Genomic DNA, 27,995 nt, shown 5'->3' on the forward strand with positions numbered 1-27,995 from the left:
GGCTCTCCACGTTCTAGCCCACCCTTCCCATCCTGCTCCGTAATTATTAAAACCTGCCCAATTCCACACTGCTGGGTTATAAGTCCTCTGGCCTGAAAGCTCTCTGTGGGAAGGGAACGTGCCTATCGACGCCATTACACTAAAGTCTCCCTAAACCTTAGTACGGTGCTCTGTAAACAGTCAACGCTCGATAAATATGAACAATCAATTGACTGACTATAACGGAATGCTTTTCTGGAGGTGATCATTTAAAAAGGTCAGATGTACCCCTCCCTGAGCTACTATGAACCAAATTAGAACTCGAGACTGTACACTTCAGAAATTTATGATTTTCACTGGCCACCAATTAGGCTAAAACATATATAGTCTATAACTCCTTACTGCCGCAGGAGCTATCCTTGAGTCTACAGTACTTTGAAAGCACCACGGCCTCGTGGAAAGAGCTTGGGCCTGGAAGTCAGAGGACGTGGGTTCTAATCACAGCTTGGCCACGTGGCTGCCGTGTGACCTTGGGCAACTCATTTATACCTTCTCTGTGCTTCAGTTACTTCATCTATAAAATGGGGACTGAGACTGTGAGCCCCAGGTGGGACAGGGACTGTGTTCAACCTGACTACCTTGTAACCACCCCAGTGTTTAGAAGGGTGCTTTGCACATAGTAAGTGCTTAAATACCACAATTATCATTATGATGTGCTTACTGCTTAAAGCACTGGGAGATAAGTGGGAATTAGATATGTGAAAAGTAGTCTTCATCTAAGACAGTTTTCAAAAGTTTCTATTATAAACAAAATCTAAGGCACTGCTGTCTTCCACTTATTGCGGGGGAACGTACGTAGAAAACGGTTCACTTTTCGTGCTGTACAACTTCTCTTATATAATAATATTGAGAGGTATTTATTAAACACTATGTGCTGAGCACTGTGCTAAGGGCTGGCGTGAAGAGAAAACAATTAGTCCCTGTCTCACCTGGGGCTCAGAGTCTAAGGAGGAGAACGGGTATCAAATTTCACCTATCAAAATTCTGTAAAAAATTTTTACAGACAAGGAAACTGGGACCCAGAGAAGTGAAGTGACTTGTCCAAGGTCACAGAGCAGGCATACAGCCGAGCCGGGATTAGAACCCACGTCCTCTCCCTTCTGGGCCCGTGCGTTCTCCGCTAGGCCGTGCTGCGTCTCACATTTCGTTCGTTTACCAGTTAATCTTGTGCCCAGGGCGGTGAACTCTCATCAAATGTCAGAATATTTCACATCACACTGCTTTAAGAGAAAACCCAAAGAGCAAGCCTTCTTTGATCATGCCACTCTTCAGAAAACCTGTAGGACTTCTCGCATCAAATTAAAACTTCCGATAATTGGGATATTAAGGGTTACTCGGCATAGGGCAGCAGCGTGGCCTAATGGAAAGAGCACACGCTTGGGAGACAGGGGACCTGAGTTTGGATCCCGGCCCCATCATCTGTCTGCTGTGTGACCTTAGGCGAGTCACAGCCTCCCTGGGTTTCAGTTTCCTCATCTGTACAAGGGGGAATTAAATCCTCCTCCCTCCGCGTTGGACCGAGTCCCACGTGGGGCAGGGCCCGCGATTAACCTGACCATCTTGAACCTATGCCAGCCCTTAGCATAATTCCAATCAAAAGCGGCCCCTGAAACCCGCCTAAGTTTCTAAATTTTTAAAATTTTTCGATTTTTAAACCCGCCTAAACTTTTTTAGGGAGATGGGCCAAATAAACTGGTCACCAATGCCTGGAGCTTATATATGTCAGCTTATTTCCTTCATTCATTCAAATGTATTTATTGAGCACTTACTATGTGCAGAGCACTGTACTAAGCACTTGGAATGTACAATTTGGCAACAGATAGAGACAATCCCTGCCCAAGAAGGGGCTCACAGTCTAAATGGGGGACAACAAAACAGAACAAAAAACAAGTAGTCTGCCGTCAATATCATTAAGATAACTAGAACCATAGATACATACATATCATTAACAAAATAGGTAGAGTAATAAATAATATATACAAATATGGACAAGTGCTGTGGGGAGAGGAAAGGGGAAGAGCAGAGGGCGGGAGAAGGGGAAATGGGGAAGGGAAGAGGAGCAGAGGGAAAGGGAGGGCTCAGTCTGGGAAGACCTCCTGGAGGAGGTGAGCGGCAGAGGAGCGGAGCGTGCAGGCTGGGCAGCAGAAAGAGAGAAGGGAGGAGAGGTAGGAGGGGGCAAGGTGATGGAGAGCTTTGAAGCCAAGAGTGAGAAGTTTTTGTTTCGTGCGAAGGTTGACGGCAACCACTGGACGTTTTTGAGGAGGGGAGTGACAGGCCCAGAGCGTTTCTGTAGAAAGATGATCCGGGCACCGGAATAAAGAATAGACTGGAGCGGGGAGAGACAGGAGGAAGGGACATCAGAGAGAAGGCTGACACAATAATCCAGTCGATAATATTATGAGAGCTTCTATCAGCAAGATAGCAGTTGGATGGAGAGGAAAGGGCGGATGCTGGCGATATTGGGAAGGTGGGACCGGCAGGCTTTGGTGACGGATTGGATGCGTGGGGTGAATGACAGAGCGGAGTCAAGGATGACACCAAGGCGGCAGGCCTGTGAGACGGGAAGGATGGCAGTGCCGTCCACGGTGACGGGAAAGTCAGGGAGAGGACAGGGTTAGGGAGGGAAGATAAGGAACTCATATGTCAGAGAGAGGTAAGAATGTACACCTCTCAAGTAAGTAATGATGCTAGGCAGGGGCTGAACCAGAGGCTTGCTCAGTTGGGGGAAGAATAACATTAATTTCCAAGGAGCCAAAGGGGTCCTGGGAAATGGATTCATGTTAATCAGGCCAAAAAGAACCATTGAGGAGCGTTTTGTTAACCCATCTATAAGGGGAACTTTCAATATTGAGATGGCACCCTGTTCTCTCCTGCTCAGTTACACCGTGAGCTCCACGTGGGACAGAGATTGCCCGATTCGACCATCCCGTATCTACCCCAGTGCTCGGCACCACATCAGTGCTAAATCAATGCCGTATATGTTTATACGTCTATCGGGCTGCTGCCAAAAATGACAAAGGGAGACACAGAAATATTCACCAGTAATCGATGGCATTCCCTGAGCGTTTACTGTGTGCAGAGCGCTGTACTAAGCGATTGGGAGAGTACAACACAGTCAGTAGACACTTTCCCTGCCCACAACGAAGAAGCTTGGCCTAGTACAGAGCACGGGCCTGGAAGTCCTAATCCTGCTTCTGCTTGAGGTGTGACCTTGGGCGAGTTGCTTAACTTGTGTGTGCCTCAGTTTCCTCAACTGAAAAGTGGTTCTCCCTCCTACTCAGACTGTGAGCCTCATGTGGGAGAGGGACTTAATCTATACCTACCCCAGCGTTTAGAACAGTGTTTGATATACAGTAAGCATTTAAGTAACATAAAAAGAAAACCCCACAAGCTTACAGTCTAGTGGGAATAATGCAATGGAATCAGAATAAGTATAACTGATGGCCACTATTAACCACAGTCGGTAAGCAGACCAATTACAGAAATGTTTTCCCCAAGAGGCTCAGGAAGGTTAATAATAATAATAATAAAAATAATAATGATAATAATGAAGATGGTTTTAAGCACTTACTATGTGCCAGGCACTATTACTAAGCTCTGGAGTGGATACAAGCAAATCCAGTCAGACACAGTCCCTGCCCCACGAGGAGCCCACGGTCTCAATCCCCATTTTACAGATAAGGTGACCGAGGCCTAGAGAAGTGAAGCGACTTGCCCGAGGTCACACAGCAGACAAGTGGCAGAGCCAGGAGTCGAACCCGTGAGTTTCTGACCCCCAGGCCAGTGCTCTATCCACTACGCAACATTGCTGACTGACCGTCTAACTCACGGAGTGGCCGAAGAGGGGGCAGGGAACGTGTCTACCAACTCTGTCGTACGGACTTTCCCAAGTACTTAGCGCGAGTGCTCTGCACACCGTCAGCGCTCAAAAAATACCACTGATGGAGAAATGCCCAGTTGAAGCACTGAATCGGGAAGGGGTGGCACGGTAGGCCAGGCTTGGCTGCCAACTGAAAATGTCTTCCGGAGGTGGAAGGACTCCAGAGTATGCAAAGAGCAGGGAGGACGGGGAGGAAATACCATCCCGAGGGCGTAAGCCCATGGTTGCAACAGAAAGAGGTGGCAGGAGCTTCTACGTCTTTTTTTTTTTTTTTTTACGGGAAAGGACCCAGACTGAGCGGAGTCCAGCTGTGGTGATGTCAGGTGGGGTCGGGGTGGAGCCGCACAGATCCGGGTGGATTTCTGAGAGGAAAAAAGGGAGATTCCCCCTAAGCCACTGGACCTCACAGAGAAGGCTCCCCGGGTCTATGTGACGGCACGCAGCAGTGCCGGGTGAAGACGGGGGTCCTAATTCTCCCGCAAACCTTTATTAGTAATGCCGCTGGCTGGGCCCGATACGCTCCACTGGCCCGGGTTGGGGGCAGCCTCTATGGTTTTCCCAACAAGTTGACAAAAGGGCAACTGGAGGGGAGAAGGTCTGACCTCCTTAGGGGACGCTCCGCGCCCAGCAAGCGCTCGATAAATACCCCTGACTGCCTCATCCATTTAACTGGACTTCCTTCAGGTCTAAGCTACCTACTCCCCTTAGAAGGCGCCCCTCAAAACCGTTAGCCCTAAAAAACAAATTTTCCAAGAGACTCGCTAGTTTAAAGAAAACAAACTTCTGAAGAGATCTGCCCTGAGTGAGTGTCCCTGGAGAGTGACTTTCCAGAAGCCAGCCCGAGTTATGATGGAAAACTGGGAGAGGCTCCCGGAATGATTGGGCGCCCAACCCACTTTTGGAGAAAGAGAAATTCAGTCAGATCTGAAACCGTAACTCTTGGCAAAATTGTTTGCTGCTCTCCCTGTTCCCTCCCGTCCCAGGCAAATCCCAAAATGTTTCAACTGATGACTTCCTTCTGGGGGGGGAGGATGGGTCCACGGCTTCCTTATGGATCTCAATTACCTACTGTGGGCAAGTCACTTAACTTCTCTGTGCCTCAGTTACCTCATCTGTAAAATGGGGACTAACTGTGAGCCTCACGTGGGACAACCTGATTATCCTGTATCTACCCCAGCGCTTAGAACAGTGCTCTGCACATAGTAAGCGCTTAACAAATACCAACATTATTACCATCCCTCTTTGGTTGGGTGCTTTCTGGGGGGCTCTTTTCTCACAAGTGACTCTTCTCAATGCCTTGGGTCTGCCTGGTCTCTTGGGGGCAACCTGCAAGGGTCTCCTCTTGATGAGCCCCTCACCGTCCTCGAAACTAGTACCCCAAGACCCATCCCCTTTCCCTCCAGGGCTTAATGGGCTCTTTTCCTGCTCAGGATTTCTGCCCCTCTTTTTTCTTCTTGAGAAACAACGTGGCCTGGTAGAAAGAGCACGAGCTTGTGGATCATTCTATTCCCAGCTCCACCACCTACATGCCGGGGGACTTTCGGCAAGTCACTTAACTTCTCTGGGCCTCAGTCCCCTCATCTGCAATACCTGCTCTCCCTCCAAGATCGTGGGCCCCGAGTGGGACGTTATTGTCGTCTATCTACCCCAGCGCTTAGTACAGTGCTTGGCGCCTAATAATAATTACGGTGTTTGGTAAGCGTCTACTGTGTGCCAGGGGTAGATACCAGATATTCGGGTTGGCCTCGGTGCCTGCCCTGCATAGGGCTCACGGTCTTAATCCCCATTTTCCAGATGAGGGAACTGAGGCCCAGAGAAGCGAAGCAACTTGCCCAAGGTCACAGAGCAGACAGGTGGCGGAGCCGGAATTAGAAGCCATGACCTTCTGACTCCCAGGCCCCTGCTCCATCCACTATGCTGCGCTTTTTCTAATCAGACTGGTTTAGTAGAAGGGGGATTCCTTCTACTCCACACCCAACAACCTATTCTATCTCTACGGCTCAGGCTCTCTGCTCCAACCAGATTACCCAACTTGCCATCTCCCCCTTCACCTCCGCCATCGCACATAACTTCCGCCACCTAAAATCCCCCTTTCACCGGAGAACCATGTTCTTCCCTTAAATTCTGATCGAGACGACCCAGACGGACACCGCAGTGGGTGTACGCTTAGCCTTTATGAGCAGTGGCTAGGCATGAATCATTTTGAAGTGATTCCCCCCCAAACCCTGAACTCCCACAACACCATCACCCTCCCCGCTTCACAAGCTCGTTACCATCTCTCTCATTCAACCCATACATTCATTCTGTCACCAGATCCTGTCAGTTTTACCTCCACGAGATCACCGAAGTCTGCCCTTTCCTCCCCGGTCAAACAGCTACTATGCGGACCCAAGCACTTATCTTATTCCACCTTAATTTTGTTTTGCTTTCTGTCTCCCCCTTTTAGACTGTGAGCCACTGTCGGGCAGGGATTATCTCTATCTGTGGCCGGATTGTACATTCCAAGCGCTCCGTACAGTGCTCTGCACACGGTAAGCGCTCAATAAATACGACTGAACAAATGAATCTGCCTCCTTGCTGACTCCCTTGGCCTCCTCCACTCCCCACTCCTAGATTTTCTAGAACCGACGTCCCATCTGCGTCTCCCCGCTTCTCAGAAACCTCCGGTCGTTGTCCATCCACCTCCGTAACAAACAGAAACTCCTCACCACCGACTCTCTGCACATAGTAAGCGCTTAAATACCAACATTATTATTATTAATTATGCTATTTGTTAAGTGCTTACTATGTGCCACACACTGTTCTAAGCGCTGAGGTAGATACAGGAAATGAGCCACATGGGGCTCACACTTTTAATCCTCATTTTACAAATGAGGTAACTGAGGCACAGAAATATGAAGTGACTTGCCCAAGGTCACACAACAGACCTTCTACAAGCAGAGCCCTATAATTAGCCCTGAGAAGCAGCGTGGACTAGTGATCCAAACACGGGCCTAGGAGTCAGAAGGACCTGGGTTCTAATCCCAGCTCCACCACCTGTCTGCTGTGTGACCTTCGGCAAGGCACTTCACCTCTCTGTACCTGTTACTTCATTGGCAAAATGGGGAATATGACTGAGTCCCATAGGCACAGGGGCCATGTCCAACGTGATTAGCTTGCGTCTACCTCGGCGCCTGGCACATAGTGAACGCTTAATTCCAGACCCCCACACACAAAACACAAAAACACCAAACTTGGGAGAGTACAACAGAATTAAAATGCACGATCCCTGCCCTCGAAATGCTTCCAACCCAGCAGGGGAGAGTAAAATCAATTACAGACAAGAAAAAAATAATAGCGTATAAAGATAGGCACATAGCATACGGGTGGCTGTACTAGGAGTGCTCGAGCAGCAACTGGCAGGGATTATAAATTAGGGGTATTAAAAATAAATCGGGGAAGACTTCCTGAAGGAGCTCTAATTTCAGAAGAGATCTGAAGGTGGAGAGAGCACCGCTCTGACTGATACGAAGGGGGTTCCTGGCAGGGACGGAGGGAGTGGGAAAGGGTTGGGAGAGAAGAGGACCACTCCAAAGATTCTCCTTTCCACCGTGCGGTGACTTTCAGGCACACTCCCCGTAGGAGCATATACAGAACCACAGGATACCAACGATACATTCTACCTGGGCTTCCGGCAGAAGGTGGAAAATGTTGTGTCAATTTAGACCAGGGGATGATCCGCTGAGGAGCTGAAGGGCTGTTTCCTCCCAGCAATAAAGCATGGCTACTTTTCTTGTTTTTGGCAAGTCAATCTTGAATTACTGTTCCTCCGAATCACTGGCCCCCACCGAGGCCTCCATATGTCTAGAGACCGTGTAAGAATAATAATAATAATAAATTATGCAGCTATAATTTTGGTTTTTAAGCACTTACTATGTGCCAGCCACTGTACTAAGCGCCGGGGTAGATACAAGCAAATCGGGCTGGACGCAGTCCCTGTCCTGTGGACTCAGTCCACGTCCCACATGGGGCTCCCGCTCTTAATCCCCATTGCACAGATGCGGTAACCAAGGCCCAAGGTCATACAGCTAACAAATGGTAGAGCTGGGATTCGACTTTCTGACTCGCAGACCCACGTTCGTTGTGGTACTTGTTCATTCGATCGTATTTATTGAGCGCCTACCGTGTGCACAGCAATTCGGCAACAGACAGAGACAATCCCTACACCCAACAATGGGCTCACGGAGTAGCTGTTGAAGTGTTTACTGTGCGTCAACTACTGTTCTAACCACTGGAGAAGATACAAATTAATCATCTTTAATCGGCACAGTCCCTGTCCCACGTGGCGCTCACCATCTAAGCTGAAGGGAGGAGGATTTCATCCCCATTTCACAGAGGAGGGAACTGAGGCACATGGGCGTTAAGTGACTTGTCCAAGGTCACACAGCAGACACGTGGCAGAGCGGGGATTAGAATCCAGGTCCTCTGATTCCCAGGCCCCATGCTCTTTCCACTGGGCCATACTGCTTTCAAGGATTCTCCTCAGCTCTGGGGAGAGTGCCCTGCACGTTGTGACCGCTCAGTAAATGTCAAAACAAGGCAGGGAGTGGGAGGGAGTGGTGACTGGGTAGAAGGAAGGCCAGGTGAGGCAACTCCAGCTGTGTTTATAGGTTTCAGTTCATTTGGATAAATAAATATTTGGATGTTTGTCCCCCCCTCCCCATAAGCAGCCCAAGGACAGGGACAAAGGCCTTTTATTTCCTTTGCGATTCCTTTGATGGTCTTCAATATACGTAGGTGGCCGAGAGAGTGCTTAGATACATTTTCAACATTTGCATTTTCTAAGCCCTACTCTGGAGCAGGAAGGAAGGAGCTTTGGGATGGAAATCATTGAGACCTGGCCTGGAAACCTGGCTCTAACCTTCAATAAGCCAAATAATAAAACTGGTTTTAGACTGTAAACTCACAGGGGTCATGCCTACCAACTCTTCTAAAAGCCTAGTACATTCCTCGGCCTGCCTCCAGAAACATTCAGTGAATACCACCGATTGACTAAATAAGAGGGAACGGGCCCGGTGGCAGACGCGTGAAAAGGACGATAAGGACACACAATACACTGCGGAAAATACAAAAATACTGCATTTTTGAAGAGACCGATTTCAGAGATAGTATGGTATTTCCCAGGACCTCTTTTCATCCGCATAAAATTTTTTTCCCTCCACCCATTCTACATTTACACTGCTTCACAGTTTGGTTTAAAAGTGCACTGAGAATAAAATGGACTAGGGGCAACTATCAATAAAGAGTCCAAAGACGGCTAAAAATCAACAAGTTGGATTGGCATTTAGCAGTGTCTCGAGGCTCTGGGAACGGAAGAGAGGCAGCGTGGCCTCGAGGAAACAACACGGGCCCGGGGGTCAGAAGACCAGGGTTCTAGACCCGGCTCGGCCACTTGCCTGCCTTGCGACCTTGGAAAAGTCACTTCCCTGCTCTCATCTTCACTTTACTTAACAAGCAAAAAAAAAAAAAAGAATGAATTCTCTGCGCTTTAGTTTCGTCATCTGGAAAGTGGGGACTCTATTCCTGTTCTCCCGCCTCTTCAGACTGAGACCCATGTGAGACAGAGATTGAATCCAACTCGAAGATCGTCTAGCTTCCCCCAGGAATTACTATAATTATAGGTATTTATTGAGCGCTTCAGCAGAATCAGCAGACACATTCTAGGCCCAAAACCAGCTTACAGTCTGGAGGACGAACTAAGCCTACAGAGCTTACTTAGCACATAGTAGCTGCTTAAAAACACCACAATTCTTTTTCTTCTGCTGCTTATTATTACAGTTAGAGGAGATGGGGAGCAGGGGTTCTGAAGAGCCAACGTGCCGTGGTAACCCCCAAACTGATCCGCTGGTCCTGCTGGGCATCCTCAGGAACGGCACAGTCTGTCGGCCTAGGGCAGCACCCTAACCCTCCTAAAATGGATCCCCAAGTCGACTTTTCAAAGTCTTCTGGCTAAATGATGACGATGCAATCTAGACAATCTATTTTATTAGTCATTTAAGGCTGTCAGAGTTTGTATATTTTAGATTTTAGGATGAACAGCACTGGGTGAATTGATTGATGAATCTATTTTTCTTCGGGAGTGCCTGAAGCTACTAAATGAAAGGATTACGCTAAAGAAAGCTCACTAGATACTAAATGCCTTGGATACGAAGAAGCCAGAAAATTTGCTACCTTATTTGCCCAGATAACTGTTCCACTTTTTGGCCTAATTTTTCTAGCACTGAAACAGGGCTGGGGTTATTCGGTGGACTGTCTGTGAATTAAGTCTAGCAATAAGAAGAGAAAAGAAGAAAGAATGAGTGAGGAGGGGAAGGTACAACCGTGCTGGAGGGCAGTTTTTATTTGAATTGCACTCTCCTCTGTGCTGCACAGTGTAACCCTCCCACATTTTCAAGATGTCAATTTTCTTCTCCGCCTTCCCGGCTCTCTGTCTTAATGAATAATGGGACCTATTGAGCGCTTACTGTGTGCAGAACACCATACTAAGTGCTCAGGAAGTACAATCCCCCAGATCTCTAGATAGAATCCCTGTTCACAAAGTGCTTAGAGTCTACAGCAGGAGGCTGTAACTCATCCGCTGCTGTGTCTGCACCCTTCTCTGCCGCCTCTTCCCTCCTCCCTTTTCCTAGGCATAAGCAGGGCCTTAACACTGTTTACTGGAGTGGAGCAAAAAAATCTGTATTTCCTCCTTAAAAACCAGACTGGTGCAATGATGAGAGCAAATACGTTATTTCCAAAAACGGAAAAAGTAACAACCTGGTTCCAAGACACTGTGATTTAAACCAAAATAATGCTACCTTTATCGCATTGCCTACTGCTTGCAGAACACTAATTTAGGTGCTTGGGAGGGTGGAATCTAACAATAAAGTCACATTCCCTGCCCATAATGAGCCTATCTGTATGAACCAATTTTACTGGGAAAACTTTGTCCTATTAAATCGATCATATTTATTGAGAATTTAGCGTTCAACAGAATACAAAAGAGTTGGGAGACACGTTCCCTGACCGAAACAAGAGAGAAACTCACCGTCTCCATGCTCGATAACGCAACTGCTTTAAAGTTTCTTCACACGAGCTAGCTTCCATCCCTGTCACCGTTTTGTTGGGGCTTTTTTTTCCTGGCTCCTTTCTAGTTTCCTTACCTCTCTTTCAGAAATTTTAGAAGTGCTGTAATACGGGTCTGAGCAGAATTTAAGGGGAGCGAATCCCTTGGAGAAAATTATAGTTCGTCCAGCTTTGTGGAGAGGAGAGGGGTCCCCTCAGCCTCCCTTTCTGATTGTTCTCTGGGCCTCGCTTGTCGGCCAGCAGTAAAGCCATCCTTGGGCGATCCTGGAGTTAGGGAGGCTGGAGCAAATTCCTCAAAATGCAAAATGACTGATGCAACCACTACCCTCTCCGGCAGCGACACATAATGGGCTTGGTACAATAGGGAGATAGGGTGCCACTTGAGCACCAGGGCAAAGCGGGGGCAGAGCAACAGGGCCGAGGGCAGGTGTGGGGGATAAAAACTGTACATTCCAAGCGCTTAGTAGAGTGCTCTGCGCACAGTAAGCGCTCAACAAATACGATTGAATGTATGGATGAATAGAGAGGAGAACGAACAGCCACTGCTGAAGTGTAAGACCCGCTGGCTGGGGCGAGAAGTGGAGCCCTCTAGACCGTAAGCTCGATGCATCTACCAACTCTGATATACTACACTCTGCCCACAGAAAGCACCCGATAAATATCACTGCTTCGATTCACTCATTCGAATCCAGAAGACCACGCTCTCCACCTGCAAGGCCATAGGAAAAATCACATCTCTCCGCTCCGCCCTGATTTCTCCTACTCCCTCACCCTTCTGCGTCACCGTGCACTACGATCTGTCCCCTTTATTCACCCTACCCTCGGCCCCACGGCTCTTCTGAACATATCCGCAACACCCCTCTCCCCCTCTGGGCTGTAAGTTCCTTGTGGGCAGGGAATGTACCTTTCAGCTCTGTAATACCGTACTCTCTCAAGCACTTGGGCCCAGTGGATAGAGGGAGGGCCCGGGGTGGGCAGAAGGACCTGGATTCTAATTCCCGTTCCGCCACTTTTCTGCTGGGCGATCCTGGGCCGGGCGCTTCACTTCTCTGAGCCTCAGCGCCCTCACCTGCAAAATGGGGATTAAGACTGTGAGCCCTCTAAGGGACAGGGCCTGGGGGCCACCAGATTATCTCGTACCTACTCCAGTGCTCAGTACAGTGCTTGGCACACAGTAAGTGCTTAGATGCCACTTGAACTCTGCACAGTAAGTGCTCATTAAATGCCAGACTGACTGATGGCGCTTCTGCAGGGTCTGATTGTCTCGAGCCTACTCAACACTGCGCACGTCCTCCCACAGTCGCTGTTACTGGAGCGCTTCACAAACCCAAGACCCGGGACACTGGAGGCAAATACTCATTCTCCCTCCCCTCCTACAACTCCCTGCCCGCTTTAAACACTCCCTGCGCCTGCCTCCTTGTTCCTGGACGGACGGGGCTGGGAAAGGGAGGGGAGACTCCCTTTCATGCCCTAGTGAACTTGAAAGCTCTTCACAGCAAAAGGGGCCACGGATCCCACCTACACATACAGCTCAACAGCCGACACGTAGTGCGGGACAATAAGGGTAATGGGAAATTGAGAGAGTTCTCTCAGTACATCCATAGAAGCTTAATTCTTTATAAAGTAGCCTTTTTTCCTTTTTCATCTTTTCGGCTCTCCCGCTTTTCCCTCCATCCCAGTTCAATTTGGATTGCAATTTATTATTATTTTTTCCCTTATTCCTTGAATTCTATTACTAGGGCTTCTTCCTGTTTTTCCTCCTCCTCCTCCTCCCTCCTGCTTCTTCCTGTGGCTGGCACAAAGCAGAAGAGGGGTAAGGAGCCCAGTGGACAGAGCGGGTTCTAATCTCGGCCCCGCCACCTGCTTGCTGTATGACCTTGGGCAAGTCACTTAACTTCTCTGGGCCCGAGTTATTGCATCTGTAAAATGGGGATTAAGGCTGTGAGTCCCACAGGGGACATGGACTGTGTCCGACCTGATTAGCATGTATCTGCCCCAGTGCCCATGACAGTGTAAGGCACGTAGTAGGTGCTTAATAATTACCGTAAAAAATCCCCAACAACCTACAGGTAACTTCACTTTCCTTCATTCCCATTTCTGGAACACGAAACCTAGGATATGAGATCAGAGTGCACAGACAGGAGGGAAAAGACCAGGGCCTGGAATGTTCTTCCTTTTCGAAGATGAAATTCTCAGGCAGGATGAGTTCCTAGTTCATCTCCATCCCCGGCTGCTCCCTGGCAGGTTCTCAGACTACGCATGGGAGTCCGGACAGGGGCTTTATTGTCATTGCTTTGATGGCGATTTTTGTTTACTGTGGCTAAGAAGAATGGGGGAAAAACATCTCATCTTGGTTTTGTGGTGTAAGAGAGTCCCTGGAAAGGAATCTATCGCAGGCTACAGGGACCTCCATAGCAGAAGATGAAAACATCCATTTCGAAGCCAGGGGTTTACTTTTAGGAAAGAGAATTCTATTTCACCCCTTTCAGATTAAGGAACTACATTCCAGAGTGAGTTCGTTCGTTCTGGCTTAAACCTGTAAATCCTGAGATCATAAGACAGCCTAACACGCTTGGAGTGTGTTTTTCTTTTGCTTATTTCTTAGCGACTAATGGAATCCTTCATTTCTCCTCTTCTTTCTTTCTGCTCTTTCATTTTCTCCCTTCCCATCCTCAAGCTCCTCTCTTCTGTTTGCATCAGCTCTCCTCACCTCCCCACCCACTACTCTCTCGCATGTGGCTCCCCCTAAACCGTGCTGTCGGACCCCTCGATACCATCCTGGCATTTCACCATAGCCCTCAGGCACTAATCTGGGCCCAGGGGAGGACCTTGGTTGACAAAGAGAGCGAGCGCGTGGCGAAAAGGGAAACATGAAGCGTGGCAAAGAATAATGGAAGGTTCTTTAAAAGTCTGCCATTGCTAATCGTTCCCTACGGCGGCGTCCTGGCCCATCTCAGCCACACTCCTCGCCCCAAGAACTCCATCCTGCCCACATTACAACCAGATCCCTTCCTCAGAGATAATCACTGCCATTTCGGGGTCAACACTGCCTCGGTGGGCAAAGTAGCCTTTTTTTAAATTTTGATTTGCGGACGGGGGACCCACAGCGGTTTCTCAGAAGGGAAAGTTAGACCGTCCATTGGAGGGCAACCATTTCACTCTTCCTCCTGTTACCCTCAGGTACCACTGCTAGAGGCCAGGCCTCTATCTAAAGGTACGTACATGAGTCTTGTGAGGCTGGGGCAAATATCAAATGTCCAGACATCAGACATTCATCCATTCAATCGTATTTATTGAACGCTTCATCTCAGATGCACTAGTCATGGGATCCCCCAAGGCTGCATCCTCGGCGCCCTGCGCCTCTCATTACAAAGATTTTTCATTTTTAGTGTTTGTATCCCAGCGTTCTGTTCCGGACTGCAAACTCGCTGTGGGCAGGGAATGTGTCTCTTATACTGCCGTGCTGCATGCTCCCAAGCGTTCGGTACAGTGCTCTGCACGCGGTAAGCGCTCAATAAATATGACCGACTGACGGAATACCAAAGTGTGGCGCGAGATTTCAGGCACATCCCAAGCCCAAACCTCTCATGATGCAACCAATCTAGGGACGCTTCCGGTACTGACTGACTGATTTATCCCACGCAACCGCTGGCTGTTTTTTTAAATGGCATTTGTTAAGCACTTACTATGTGTCAGGCCTGTACTAAGCACTAGGGAAGACACAGATTTATCAGTTTGGACACAGTCCACGTCCCACACGGGGCCCCCGTATGAATCTCCATTTTACAGACGAGGTAACCGAGGCAGAGAAGCTAAGAGACTTGCCCAGTGCCACACGGCAGACGAGGGGAGGGGCCAGGATTAGAAACCAGGTCCTCCTTCTGACTCCCATGCCCGGGCTCTGCCCACCCAGGCCACGCTGCTTGACCCAATTGTTCCGGTCAAGCGGCCAAGCATAAGTAGATCCCTGCCGCCCCGCTCCCGGCTGGGCTGAGATGAAACAATGAATACGGAATGAATACCGGAGGAAGCTCTGCCCACAGAGCGTGTCAGGTTTTCCAGGCACTGAAGTGACCTCCGGGCAGACCCACAACGAAGCTGCTGAATTGGAGAGGCGACTTGCTGACATCAACGAGTTAACGGGTCCGCTGAATGAGACGCAATTTTTCGTCAGGGACCAGACTGAGCTTCAACAATCTGAGGTGTCACTGCAGGACCGGGACTCGCTCTCACACACTTTCTCTCTCTCATCGCTCTTTTTTATGGCATTGGTTAAGTGCTTACTATGTACCAGGCACTATTCTAAGCGGTAGGGTGGCCACAAGCTAATCAGGTCGCACACAGTCCTCACCGCACATTCACCCAATGGTATTTATTGAGCACTTACTTTGTGCAGAGTGCTGTACTAGGCATTTGGGAAAGTATGATACAACATTAAACAGTGACCTTCCCTGCCCACAAAGAGCTCACAGTCCAGACTGCAGAAGACAGACATGAATGCAAACCAAAAAAATTACAGATTGTACCTAAGTGCTCTGGGGTTGTTGTTCGAGGGTGAATCACAGCTACGGGTGAGGAAATCGCATTTTAGAGAGTGGAGCGGCAACCCGAACCCTGTTGCCAGCTGAGAGACAAATCCCAAAACTGGGGTGGGTTTTTTTCGTTTGGTGTTTTTTTTTTTTTTTTTACCCACCACCTACTGACTCCAGCTTAGGGTTCATTCTGTTTTCATCTCAGTGTGCTGGGTCCGGACACCCGGGTGCGGGCTGAGGGGGACCTGCCTGGAAAGGCAGTGGGCCCAGGGGGCCATGCCGCGGAACCTGCCGCCTCCCCCCGGCCTCGGTCATGATCCCCATTTTACAAGGTAGCGGGCACAGAGAAGTGACTAGCCCAAGGTCACACAGCAGACAAGAGGCAGAACCGGCATTAGAACCCGGGTCCTCTAAGTCCCAGGCGCAGGCTCTTTCCACTAGGCCTCGCTGCACCCTCCTTGCCAGCCTACAAACCGATCTGGACACTTGGCTCCTCTCTCGCCATCCTACTCACTCTACCTCAATCTCCTCTATCTAGCGGCCGACCCCTTGCCCGTGTCCTTCCTCCCCTTTCGTATCCTCCCTCCGACCTTCAAAGCCCTCCTGAACATCACATTTCCTCCCAGAGGCCTTTCCCAAGGCCTCACTTCCCTTCTCCATCCTCCCCTCTGTGTCACTTTTGTACTTGGCTGGGTATCCCTTAATTACTCTGATACCCCACCTCCACAGCACTTTTGCACACATCCTTATATTCGATTTCCTCTATCTAGAATTTATTTTAATGTCTACCTCCCTGCAGGCTCTGAGCTCTTGAGGACAGGGATCGCAACTCTACTGAACTGTACTTTCCCCATGTACTTAATATAGACTTCTAAACACAGCAAGTTCTCAATAAATACCACTGATGGATTGATGAGGCCGGGGTTACGATTTCTCCGCCTCGAGCTAAGATTCGGGGATCAATTTTCAACAAAAAAAGTGGACGAATTTAATAATAAATTGAAGCAGCACGGCGTGGTGGATAGAGCACGCACCTGGGAGTCAGAAGATCATGGGCTCTAATCCCGGCTCCGCTAGAGTCAAGGATCAGTTCTGGGTCCCCTTCTATTCTCCATCTACCCCCCCCTCCCTTGGAGAACTCATTCGCTCCCATGGCTTTAACCACCTCCTCGAGGCGGACGATACCCAAATCTCCATCTCCAGCCCTGATCTCTCTCCCTCTCTGCAGTCCCGCATTTCTTCTTGCCTTCGAGACATCTCTACTTGGATGTCCTCCCGTCACCTCGAGCTTAGCAGGTCCAAAACTGCGCTCCTTATCTTCCCACCCAAACCCTGTCCTCCCCTTGACTTTCCCATCACTGTAGACGGCACCACCACGCGTCCGTCTCACAAGCCTTGTGACAACCTTGGCGTTATCCTTGACGTCTCTCACTCCACCCACACATTCCATCCATTACTAAATCCTGTCGGTTCCACCTTCGCCACATCACTAAAATCCGCCCTTTCCCCTCCATCCAACCCACTACCTCATTAATCCCACCACTTATCCTATCCCACTTTGATTACTCTATCGACCTGCTGGCTGTCTCTCCCCACTCCAGTCCCTACTTCACTCTGCTGCCCGAATCATTTTTCTACAAAAAAGCTCAGGACGTGTTTCCCCGCTCCTCAAAAAACTCCAGTGGTTGCCCATCCACCTCCGCATCAAACAAAAACTCCCTCACTATTGGCTTTAAAGCACTCACTTTGTCCCTTCCTACCTCACCTCAGGACTCACCTACTACAATCCAGCCCGCACATCTCGCTCCTCTGATGCCACTGTACCTCCATCTCGTCTATCTCGCCGCCGACCCTTCATCCAGGTCCCGCCTCTGGCCTGGATCGCCCTCTCTCCTCTCCGCCCCTTTAAAGCTTTCCTGAAGGCACATCTCCTCCCTCTCCCTTCTGCGTCACCCTGACTCGCTCCCTTTATTCATCCCCCCTCCCAGCCCCACAGCACCTATGTACAGATCAGTAATTTACTTATTTGTATTAATATCTGTGCTCCCCTCCAGGCCCTAAGCTCGTTACGGGTAGGGAATGTGCCTCTATTATTACACTGTATTTTCCCAAGCACTTAGCCCTCTGCACACAATTAGTGCTCGATACAATTGAATGAATGAACACAGGCAATAAGCTGTGTTGTTATATTTTGAATAAATATCAAACAATCGTTTACTGACATTTAAATCATATTTATTGGGTGCTTACTGGGTGCAAGACACCCTACTAAGCACTTGGGAGAGTACAACACTACAATTTGACAGGCACACTGCCCGCCTACATCGAGTTTAGTCCAGAGGGATGTGCATCGTACAATTAACTGATTGAAGCAGGCTGGAAGAAGAGATGAATAAATTAGGGGGTTAGTCGGCATCATGAGGATGGATGGAGGGGCAGGGAGAGGGAGGAGGGCACGGCCCAGTGGAACGAGCAAGGGCCCAGCAGGCAGAGGACCTGGGTTCTAATCCCAGCTCTGCCCACTGCTTGCTGTGTGACCTTGAGCAAGTCACTCAACTTCTCTAGGTCTAAGTTTCCGCGACGCGAAAATGGGGATTCAGTACCTGTTCTCCTTCCTACTTAGACTGCGAGCCCCACGTGGGACAGGGACCGTGTCCGACCTAATCCACTTGAACCTGCCTCAGCACTTGGAGTTTGACACATGGTGAGCGCTTATCGAATACCATAAAAAAGAAAGGACTATCATTTCCTACAAGCGCCCTTCAATGTCGCTCGGTCACAGAACACTGGGTTGGCCGACCTCCCCCCACCCCGGGTCTAACCCAAGGTGGCACTTGTATTCTGCTAGACGACCTGTTTTCTGGGATCTCGAACTCACCCCTCCAGTGCCCGTCCTGCCTCATTCCTGGTTCCCACCATGACTTTGGCGTTTAAAGTTGGAGTTTAAAGAGAGTTGGAGCTGGAGATTAAAGAGAGTTGGAGTTTAAAGAGGGAGGAGCAAAGAGGGATGTAATTCATTTGATGCGAGGGGCGGAGACTGTTGGACGCTCTTTGGTGTGAAATATCTTCCTGCAGACAACTTCGGAAGAGATGAAATGGGTCACTTGAGGCGTAATCATAACCTGAGTTCAGACAAAATGTGGGCCACAAATGAATGAATCCATCAATGGTGTTTATTCATTCGATCGGATTTACTGAGCTCTTACTGAGGGCAGAGCACTGTACTGAGTGCTTGGAAGGCACAATTCGGCAACGGAGAGAGACAATCCCCGGCCAACGACGGGCTCACAGTCGAAAAGGGGGAGACATGTGCACAACCCTGCTCTAGGTGCTTGGGAGAGTACAGAAACATTTATATGAGACAAAGGAGTATCTATTATGGTACAAATCGTTTATTTAGATTCATATCTGTCTTATCTGTACGCTCGTTAGGGGCAGGGCACACGTCCACTAACTCGGCTGCGTTGCGCTCTCCCGAGCGGTTAGTCTACTGTTCGGCACAAAGTTAACCCCGGGGGCTTCTCCTGCATCGGAGTCCTGGGGTCGGTCGGTCCTGGGGTGGAGCCCCATCGAGGACGGGGACGCAGAGAAGTCGAAACTGCAGCCGGGCTTTCCAATCGCCGGTGCCGAAGCTGCGGTATTATTTAGGTCCCGCCTCCTCCAAGAGGCCTTCCCCGATTAAGCCCCCCCCCAACTTCTGCGTCATCCACGCACCTGGATCCGGCTCCATTCGATAGCCGCCCCACACCCGACCCCGCAGCACTTAGGTACGTATCTTTAAATTATATATTAGAAATTACTTATTCATTCGGGTTAACGTCGGTCTCCCCCTCCAGACTGTGAGCTCGTTCCGTGCAGGGAACGTGTCTGCCGTTTCTGTTGTACTGTTCTCCCCCAAGCGTTTAGTACAGACCCAGTACAGGTAGCCAGGTAGCGAGCGCTCAATAAATACCACCGATCGACTGAGGCACCTGGCAACTTCCCATCAGCAGCAATGGTTTGTCCTGCAGCTTTTGATATTGCTGTGGCTCCTTCTTTATTTCATCTGCTTTTTAACCACCCTCCTGCTTGACTGCGTATCTCTCTCGCATCCCCTCCTGTTTCCCTTGGGATTGTGAACCCACTGTGGCCCAGGGATCCGGACTGGTCGATTATCCGTAACCCTCCTCCAAGCGCTCAGTACAGAGTCTGGAAAGGCGTTAGAGCCCTTAAAATGAATACGCTGAGGGAACGGGAGTTTCTTCGTTTAAGTTCTTTCCGCTAATTCCACGGGCTGAATAAGAGGCTTAAACAGTGCTACCGTTCTGTGGCGTTCACTACATGCTTACTCTGTGCCAAGCTCTGTACTAAGCGCTGGGGTAGACGCAAGGACACCCCGCGTGGGGCTCACAGTCAAGTACGGGGGAGAACAGGCTCGGAGTCCCGTTTTACAGACGAGGGAACTGAGGCCCAGAGAAGGGAGGTGACTTGTCCGAGGTCACACGGCAGACCAACGGCGGAGCCGGAACCCGGGACCTCCGGCTCCCTGGCGCAGGATCTTTCCACTAGGCCATGCTCCGTGACCTTCGAGCGGACGTATGGGCAAGTGAAATGAAATCACGGTAGGGGGCTCTGACCGTCCTCCGGATTTCACTGGCGGGGCAGAAACTTATATTAGAAGCCAGAGGTCATGGGTTCGAATCCCGGCTCTGCCACTTGGCAGCTGTGTGACTGTGGGCAAGTCACTTCACTTTTCTGTGCCTCAGTTCCCTCACCTGTAAATGGGGATTTAGACTGTGAGCCTCACATGGGACAACCCGATGACCCTGTATTTACCCCAGCGCTTAGAACAGCGCTCGGCCCATAGTAAGCGCTTAACAAATACCAACATTATTATTAGAGTTACTGACTACCTCGAGTTTTGCGGAGGAGCGCGTAGCAGAGTATTGGCAAGGATTAAATTGCTAGCTTCCGATGAACGGGACGAACCGAACGGCACGGCCTAAACAGAGCGGTTTTCTAGGAGAAACGGTTACCAGGCCGATGATTTGAAACCTGTAGGTAGTGATGCTTTCCTGGTTAAGGGCAAGGAAGAGAGATGGGCGGGATAAAGTGACGGGGAGAATGAGGGAACGGGTGATGCTAGGTTTGTCAGCTGAGTTTTCCTTCTGGTACTGGGTTTGTCAGCTGAGTTTCCCTTCTGGTTTGAAAAATAAGACCACAGGAGACCAAACCGTAGTGACCATACAGGATATTTTAGGCCAAACCGATAAACGAGTTGGAAATACGCAACAGGGCTTGGATGGCACACCCGCCCAAGAGTCGATGACGACGGCGGTATCTGTTAGGCGCTTACTGTGTGTCGGGCACTGTACTAAACGCTGGGGTGGATCCAAGCGAATGAAGCGGGACACAGTCCCCGTCCCACTTGGGGCTCACAGTCTCAATCCCCACTTTCCAGATGAAGTAACGGAGGCACAGAGAAGTGAAGCGATTCGCCCAAGGTCACCCAGCAGACAAGCGGCGGAGCTGGGATCAGAGACGGTGACCCTCGGACTGCGGGTCCGCGCTCCGTCCGTGAAATCTAACGGAAGTTGTAACCTGGGAACCGGTGGCTAGCCGATTTAACTTCCAGCTTTTAGGATGGTTCCGGGGGTCATTCTGGGAATTACGGACAGGCGAATTTTGGGGAATTCATCTGTAGAAGGGGGATTGAGACTGTGAGCCCCCACGTGGGACAGGGACTCTGTCCAGCCCGATCTGCTGTCATCCACCCCAGCGCTCAGTACAGAGGCTGGTACACGCTACGTGTTGAACAAATACCACAACTATTACTAATACCTGGGTCAATCCAGGATAATCAGGTTGGACACGGTCCCCGTCCCACATGGGGCTCCCAGTCTGAGGAGAACAGATATTTAATTCCCCATTTACAGATAAGGAAACTGAGGCGTTGAGAAGTTGGCTGACTTGCCCGAGGTCACCCGGCAGGCCGGGATGGGCAAGCAGCTCCCCTGACCCCCAGGAGCGTGGGGCTTCAAAGCACTCCATCGGCTTCCCCCACCTTTCCGACCGCCTACTACAACCCAGCCCGCACACTCGACGCCCGTCTGCCTGTTTCGTCGTCTGTCTCCCCCATTGCGGACTGTGAGCCCGGTGTCGGGTAGGGATTGGGTCTATCTGTGGCTGAATTGGATTTTCCGACTTGGCACGGTGCTCTGCGCACGGCGAGCGCTCAGTAAATACGACTGAACGAATGAAGGAATGAATTCACTCTAGCGTCAGCTTGTTCACCACCGGGCTTTGGTCTTGTCTACCTCACCAGTGCCCTCCCTTTTCCAAATCCTCCATCTGGCCTGGAATCCCTTCCATAAACTCCAGACCACCACTCTCCCCGCCTTCAGAGCCTTACTCAGGTCCCACCTCCTCCAAGAGGCCTTCCCCGATTAAGCCCTGCTTTCCGACCCCCTCTCCCTTCCGGTTTTAAAAATAACATCACGGGAGACCCAACCGTGGTGACTATGCGGGATATTTTAGGCCAAAACGATAAGCGAGTCGGAAATACGCTCCGGGGCTCGGATGGCACCCCCCCCTTAGAGTCGAGGACGACGGCGGTATCCGTTAAGCGCTGATGATGTGCCGGGCGCTGTACTAAACGCTGGGGTGGATCCAAGCGAATGAAGCGGGACACAGTCCCTGTCCCATGTGGGGATCTGTGCCCTCGATATTCATCCCACCCTCAGCCCCAGAGCACTCTTGGACACACCCGCAACTTACTTATATCAATGTCCGCCTCCCCCTCTGGACTGTAAGCTCGTTGAGGGCAGGAAATGGGTCTAGCGACATTATACTCTCCCACGTGCTCAGTACGATACTCTGCACGCAGGGAGTGCTCACTAAACACCACTGACTGACTAGGCTATACCGCTTCCCAATGAGAACTTAAATATAATCCCCCCTTGGGATGTGTCCAACTTCTCTACTTCTCCAGAATTCGACGTAAACGAACAGAGTAGAGATCAGTAAGTATAATAGACGGGGATTTTCAGAAGGGCTGGGATGAGGTTTTGTTTAATGAGATGTACATCACCCTGATTCTATTTCTTTGCCATTGTTTTTATGAGACGTTCTTCCCCTCGACTCTATTGATTGCCATTGTTCTCGTCTGCCCGTCTCCCCCGATTAGACTGTAAGCCCATCAGAGGGCAGGGACTGTCCCTATCTGTTGCCGATTTGTCCATTCCAACCGCTTAGTACAGTGCTCTGCACATAGTAAGTGCTCAAGAAATACTACTGAATCAAAGAATGGATGAGGTTTCATACAGACACATGAAAAAAATTACGTTAGTTGGAGAGAATATTCTGTCAGATAGAAAACTGGCAAAAGACAGGACACACGGGTAGGAATAAAAAGGCGATTTTTCATCCAGTGAGGGCAGGCTGAAACTCTCAACAGTGCAAGAGGAAATGGGGCAAATTCAAGGCTTTGAGGGTTACAGAGGTTCAATGGTACATCTCCTTTCTATAATAATAATAATAATAATAATGATGGCATCTGTTAAGTCTTACTATGTGCAGAGCACTGTTCTAAGCGCTGGGGTAGATACAGGGTCATCAGGTTGTCCCACATGAGGCTCACAGTTAATCCCCAAATAAGAAGATTAATCTCCACACACTTGCTTCCAACATCCTGTTTCCCCTTTTGGAATTACAATACCAAGCTGCATGGACCACTGGCCTGGACCAGCTCTATCTTCCTGTCACTTGCAGACCTTTGAAAAGTAACATTTCCACAGGACTATCAGTATGTTCTCAAACAATCGGACGGTGCTTCGAAAGGAAATCCCGGCCCTTCGCTCGGGTCCGTCCATTTCACCCTTGCTCAGTGTCCTTTTTCCGTATCCACTTGCCGGCAGAGCCACGATTTAATGCGACTTCGCCGGCCTCTCCGACGAGAGACTGACGTCCGTGAGGTCGGAAGATCCGAGTCCCACTGCCCGGATCACGACTTTTAAAATCTGCCAAACCCCGAGACGTAACAATCCTCGGGTCAAAGAGAAGGAGCATCGACGCCGGGCGAGTTCGCGTCACTTAACCTTCCCGACTGTGTTGGTGCTGAGCGTCAAAATGGTCAGCCAACGCGCCGGGTGGCCACGCGGAAAGATATCCCCATTATGATGTACATGATGAGATGTCCATCACCTTGATTCTATGGATTGCTAGTGTTTTAATGAGATGTTCATCCCCTTGATTCTATTTATCGCTATTGTTTCTGTCCGTCTCCCCCGATTAGACTGCGGGCCCGTGAAAGGGCAGGGACTGTCTCTATCTGTTACCGATTTGTCCATTCCAAGCGCTTAGTACAGTGCTCTGCACAGAGTAAGCGCTCAATAAATACTATTGAATGAACGAATCCCCGCTCTGCCTCCTCCCTGGACTACGACCCCCGCCCCCGTGTGCCCGACTGCCTTGCACCTACCGCCTGTATGCTGAGCACTGCGACTATCACCGGGACGTACCGTCGTGTTTTTCTCACGGCTCGTTGTTGACCCCGGGGGTGACTGAAGGACATCGCTCGCCTCCCGTTAAAAGAGCCGTTGCTCTGCGGGGCGTCGAGCGAGTAGCCTGCGCTTGGCCCGCGTGGGCAGCGGGCACGAGGGGGGGTCTTGGCAGGGGATGAACGAGGAGCCCGCCTGAAAATAAGGTCTTTGCTCCCAGCTGGCATCTTGGTTTTCTCCCGTAACCGCAGAAACAACCCCGGTCCCCGGCTCATTCATTCAGTGGTATGTACTGAGCACCTACTATGTACTATGGAGAAGCAGCGTGGCTCAGTGGAAAGAGCACGGGCTTTGGAGTCAGGGCTCATGAGTTCGAATCCCAGCTCTGCCACTTGTCGGCTGCGTGACTGTGGGCAAGTCACTTCACTTCTCTGTGCCTCAGTTCCCTCATCTGTAAAATGGGGATTAAGACGGTGAGCCCCAGGTGGGACAACCCGATTCCCCTGTGTCTACCCCAGCGCTTAGAACAGTGCTCGACACATAGTAAGCGCTTAACAAATACCAACATTACTATGTGCGGGGCACTGTGCAAACGTCTTGGGAGACCACAATACGACAATTCCCTGCCCACAGGGAGCGTCCGGTCTAGAGACTGGGTCCAGGGCCCGTACGCCGAGGGTCGACTCGGGGCAGTCCACTGTACTGAGCACCTCAGGAGGTCCAAAATAACTACACGCATCTCTCATAACAATAATAATGTCATTACGCGCTACATGAGGCTCACAGTCTTCATCCCCATTTTACAGATGAGGGAACTGAGGTCCGTTACGCGCTACATGAGGCTCACAGTCTTCATCCCCATTTTACAGATGAGGGAACTGAGGTCCGTTACGCGCTACATGAGGCTCACAGTCTTCATCCCCATTTTACAGATGAGGGAACTGAGGTCCGTTACGCGCTACATGAGGCTCACAGTCTTCATCCCCATTTTACAGATGAGGGAACTGAGGTCCGTTACGCGCTACATGAGGCTCACAGTCTTCATCCCCATTTTACAGATGAGGGAACTGAGGTCCGTTACGCGCTACATGAGGCTCACAGTCTTCATCCCCATTTTACAGATGAGGGAACTGAGGTCCGTTACGCGCTACATGAGGCTCACAGTCTTCATCCCCATTTTACAGATGAGGGAACTGAGGTCCGTTACGCGCTACATGAGGCTCACAGTCTTCATCCCCATTTTACAGATGAGGGAACTGAGGTCCGTTACGCGCTACATGAGGCTCACAGTCTTCATCCCCATTTTACAGATGAGGGAACTGAGGTCCGTTACGCGCTACATGAGGCTCACAGTCTTCATCCCCATTTTACAGATGAGGGAACTGAGGTCCGTTACGCGCTACATGAGGCTCACAGTCTTCATCCCCATTTTACAGATGAGGGAACTGAGGTCCGTTACGCGCTACATGAGGCTCACAGTCTTCATCCCCATTTTACAGATGAGGGAACTGAGGTCCGTTACGCGCTACATGAGGCTCACAGTCTTCATCCCCATTTTACAGATGAGGGAACTGAGGTCCGTTACGCGCTACATGAGGCTCACAGTCTTCATCCCCATTTTACAGATGAGGGAACTGAGGTCCGTTACGCGCTACATGAGGCTCACAGTCTTCATCCCCATTTTACAGATGAGGGAACTGAGGTCCGTTACGCGCTACATGAGGCTCACAGTCTTCATCCCCATTTTACAGATGAGGGAACTGAGGTCCGTTACGCGCTACATGAGGCTCACAGTCTTCATCCCCATTTTACAGATGAGGGAACTGAGGTCCGTTACGCGCTACATGAGGCTCACAGTCTTCATCCCCATTTTACAGATGAGGGAACTGAGGTCCGTTACGCGCTACATGAGGCTCACAGTCTTCATCCCCATTTTACAGATGAGGGAACTGAGGTCCGTTACGCGCTACATGAGGCTCACAGTCTTCATCCCCATTTTACAGATGAGGGAACTGAGGTCCGTTACGCGCTACATGAGGCTCACAGTCTTCATCCCCATTTTACAGATGAGGGAACTGAGGTCCGTTACGCGCTACATGAGGCTCACAGTCTTCATCCCCATTTTACAGATGAGGGAACTGAGGTCCGTTACGCGCTACATGAGGCTCACAGTCTTCATCCCCATTTTACAGATGAGGGAACTGAGGTCCGTTACGCGCTACATGAGGCTCACAGTCTTCATCCCCATTTTACAGATGAGGGAACTGAGGTCCGTTACGCGCTACATGAGGCTCACAGTCTTCATCCCCATTTTACAGATGAGGGAACTGAGGTCCGTTACGCGCTACATGAGGCTCACAGTCTTCATCCCCATTTTACAGATGAGGGAACTGAGGTCCGTTACGCGCTACATGAGGCTCACAGTCTTCATCCCCATTTTACAGATGAGGGAACTGAGGTCCGTTACGCGCTACATGAGGCTCACAGTCTTCATCCCCATTTTACAGATGAGGGAACTGAGGTCCGTTACGCGCTACATGAGGCTCACAGTCTTCATCCCCATTTTACAGATGAGGGAACTGAGGTCCGTTACGCGCTACATGAGGCTCACAGTCTTCATCCCCATTTTACAGATGAGGGAACTGAGGTCCGTTACGCGCTACATGAGGCTCACAGTCTTCATCCCCATTTTACAGATGAGGGAACTGAGGTCCGTTACGCGCTACATGAGGCTCACAGTCTTCATCCCCATTTTACAGATGAGGGAACTGAGGTCCGTTACGCGCTACATGAGGCTCACAGTCTTCATCCCCATTTTACAGATGAGGGAACTGAGGTCCGTTACGCGCTACATGAGGCTCACAGTCTTCATCCCCATTTTACAGATGAGGGAACTGAGGTCCGTTACGCGCTACATGAGGCTCACAGTCTTCATCCCCATTTTACAGATGAGGGAACTGAGGCCCAGAGAAGTGAAGCAACGAGAATAATCATGTGGCTATTTGTTAGGCGCTTCCTAACAGGGGCCGAGCCCTGTTCTAAGCGCTGGGTCATCAGGGTGTCCCCCGCGAGGCGCCCGGCCTTCAGCCCCATTTTCCAGATGAGGGGACTGAGGCCCAGAGACGCGAGCGGCCCCCAGTCGCCCGGCTGCCAAGGGGCCGAGCGGGATCGGCACCCACGACCCCTGCCCCGCCACGTGGGGGCGCGCCGCCTCCCCCTCCCCCCCCCCCCCCGGGCCACAGAGGGAAGGGACCGGGCCAAGGTCACCCGGGCGACGGGCTGGGGACCCCCTGCTTCTCGAGGAGGAGGAGGAGGAGGAGGAGGAAGAGGAAAGGGAGGGAGGGAGGGAGGGAGTGTGTGGCGGAGGAGGCGTCGGCCCTTACCTGTCCAGCAGCGGCTGCAGGGCCTGGTCCGGCATGGTCCCGCTCGGGAGTCTGGACAACCGCAAAGGATCACGGGCCAGGCCTAGGCCGCGCCTCCGCCCCCCTCGCCGGAGCCCGGCGCGGGCTAACGGCGGCCGGAGGAAGGACAGGAGGAGGAGGAGGAGGAGGAGGAAGAAGACGAGGAGCAGGACAAGAACCCGCCCCGCCTCAGGTCCTTCTCCGCCGCCATCGACCGGCCGGCCCGGGACCCGCCGCGGGCCAAGGGGGCCTCCTCTGTGAGGTAAGAGCGCCCGCCGCCTGCTGGGAATTGTAGTCCGCCGCCGCGCCCGGGGCACGCTGGGATTTGGAGTCCCAGACGCGCGGAGATTGGTAATCCCGCCGCCACCGCGCCCCGGGGCAGGCTGGGATTTGGAGTCGCGCCCCGGGGCACGCTGGGATTTGGAGTCCCTCCCCCGCCTCCCGAGCCACGCTGAGATCAGTAATCCCGCCGCCTCCGCGCCCCGGGGCACGATGGGATTTGGAGTCTCTCCCCCGCCCCTCGGGCCACACTGAGATTAGTAATCCCGCCGCCTCCGCGCCC

At 50.8% G+C, this 27,995-nt stretch overlaps 1 protein-coding gene across 1 annotated transcript in view; it reads right to left on the minus strand.

Moving 5' to 3' along the window:
• The window catches only part of MARCHF5 (membrane associated ring-CH-type finger 5), a 42,930-nt gene extending 15,235 nt beyond the window's left edge, over positions 1-27,695 (minus strand). Inside the window, exon 1 of the mRNA XM_007666086.4 lies at positions 27,416-27,695. Within this exon, the coding sequence (XP_007664276.1) occupies positions 27,416-27,450 (35 nt within the window). The 5' untranslated portion in view covers positions 27,451-27,695. The remainder of the gene's footprint in view (positions 1-27,415) is intronic.
• Positions 27,696-27,995: the final 300 nt, after the last annotated feature.

Source organism: Ornithorhynchus anatinus, chromosome 3 (assembly GCF_004115215.2).
Source record: "Ornithorhynchus anatinus isolate Pmale09 chromosome 3, mOrnAna1.pri.v4, whole genome shotgun sequence".
NCBI lineage: Eukaryota > Metazoa > Chordata > Mammalia > Monotremata > Ornithorhynchidae > Ornithorhynchus > Ornithorhynchus anatinus.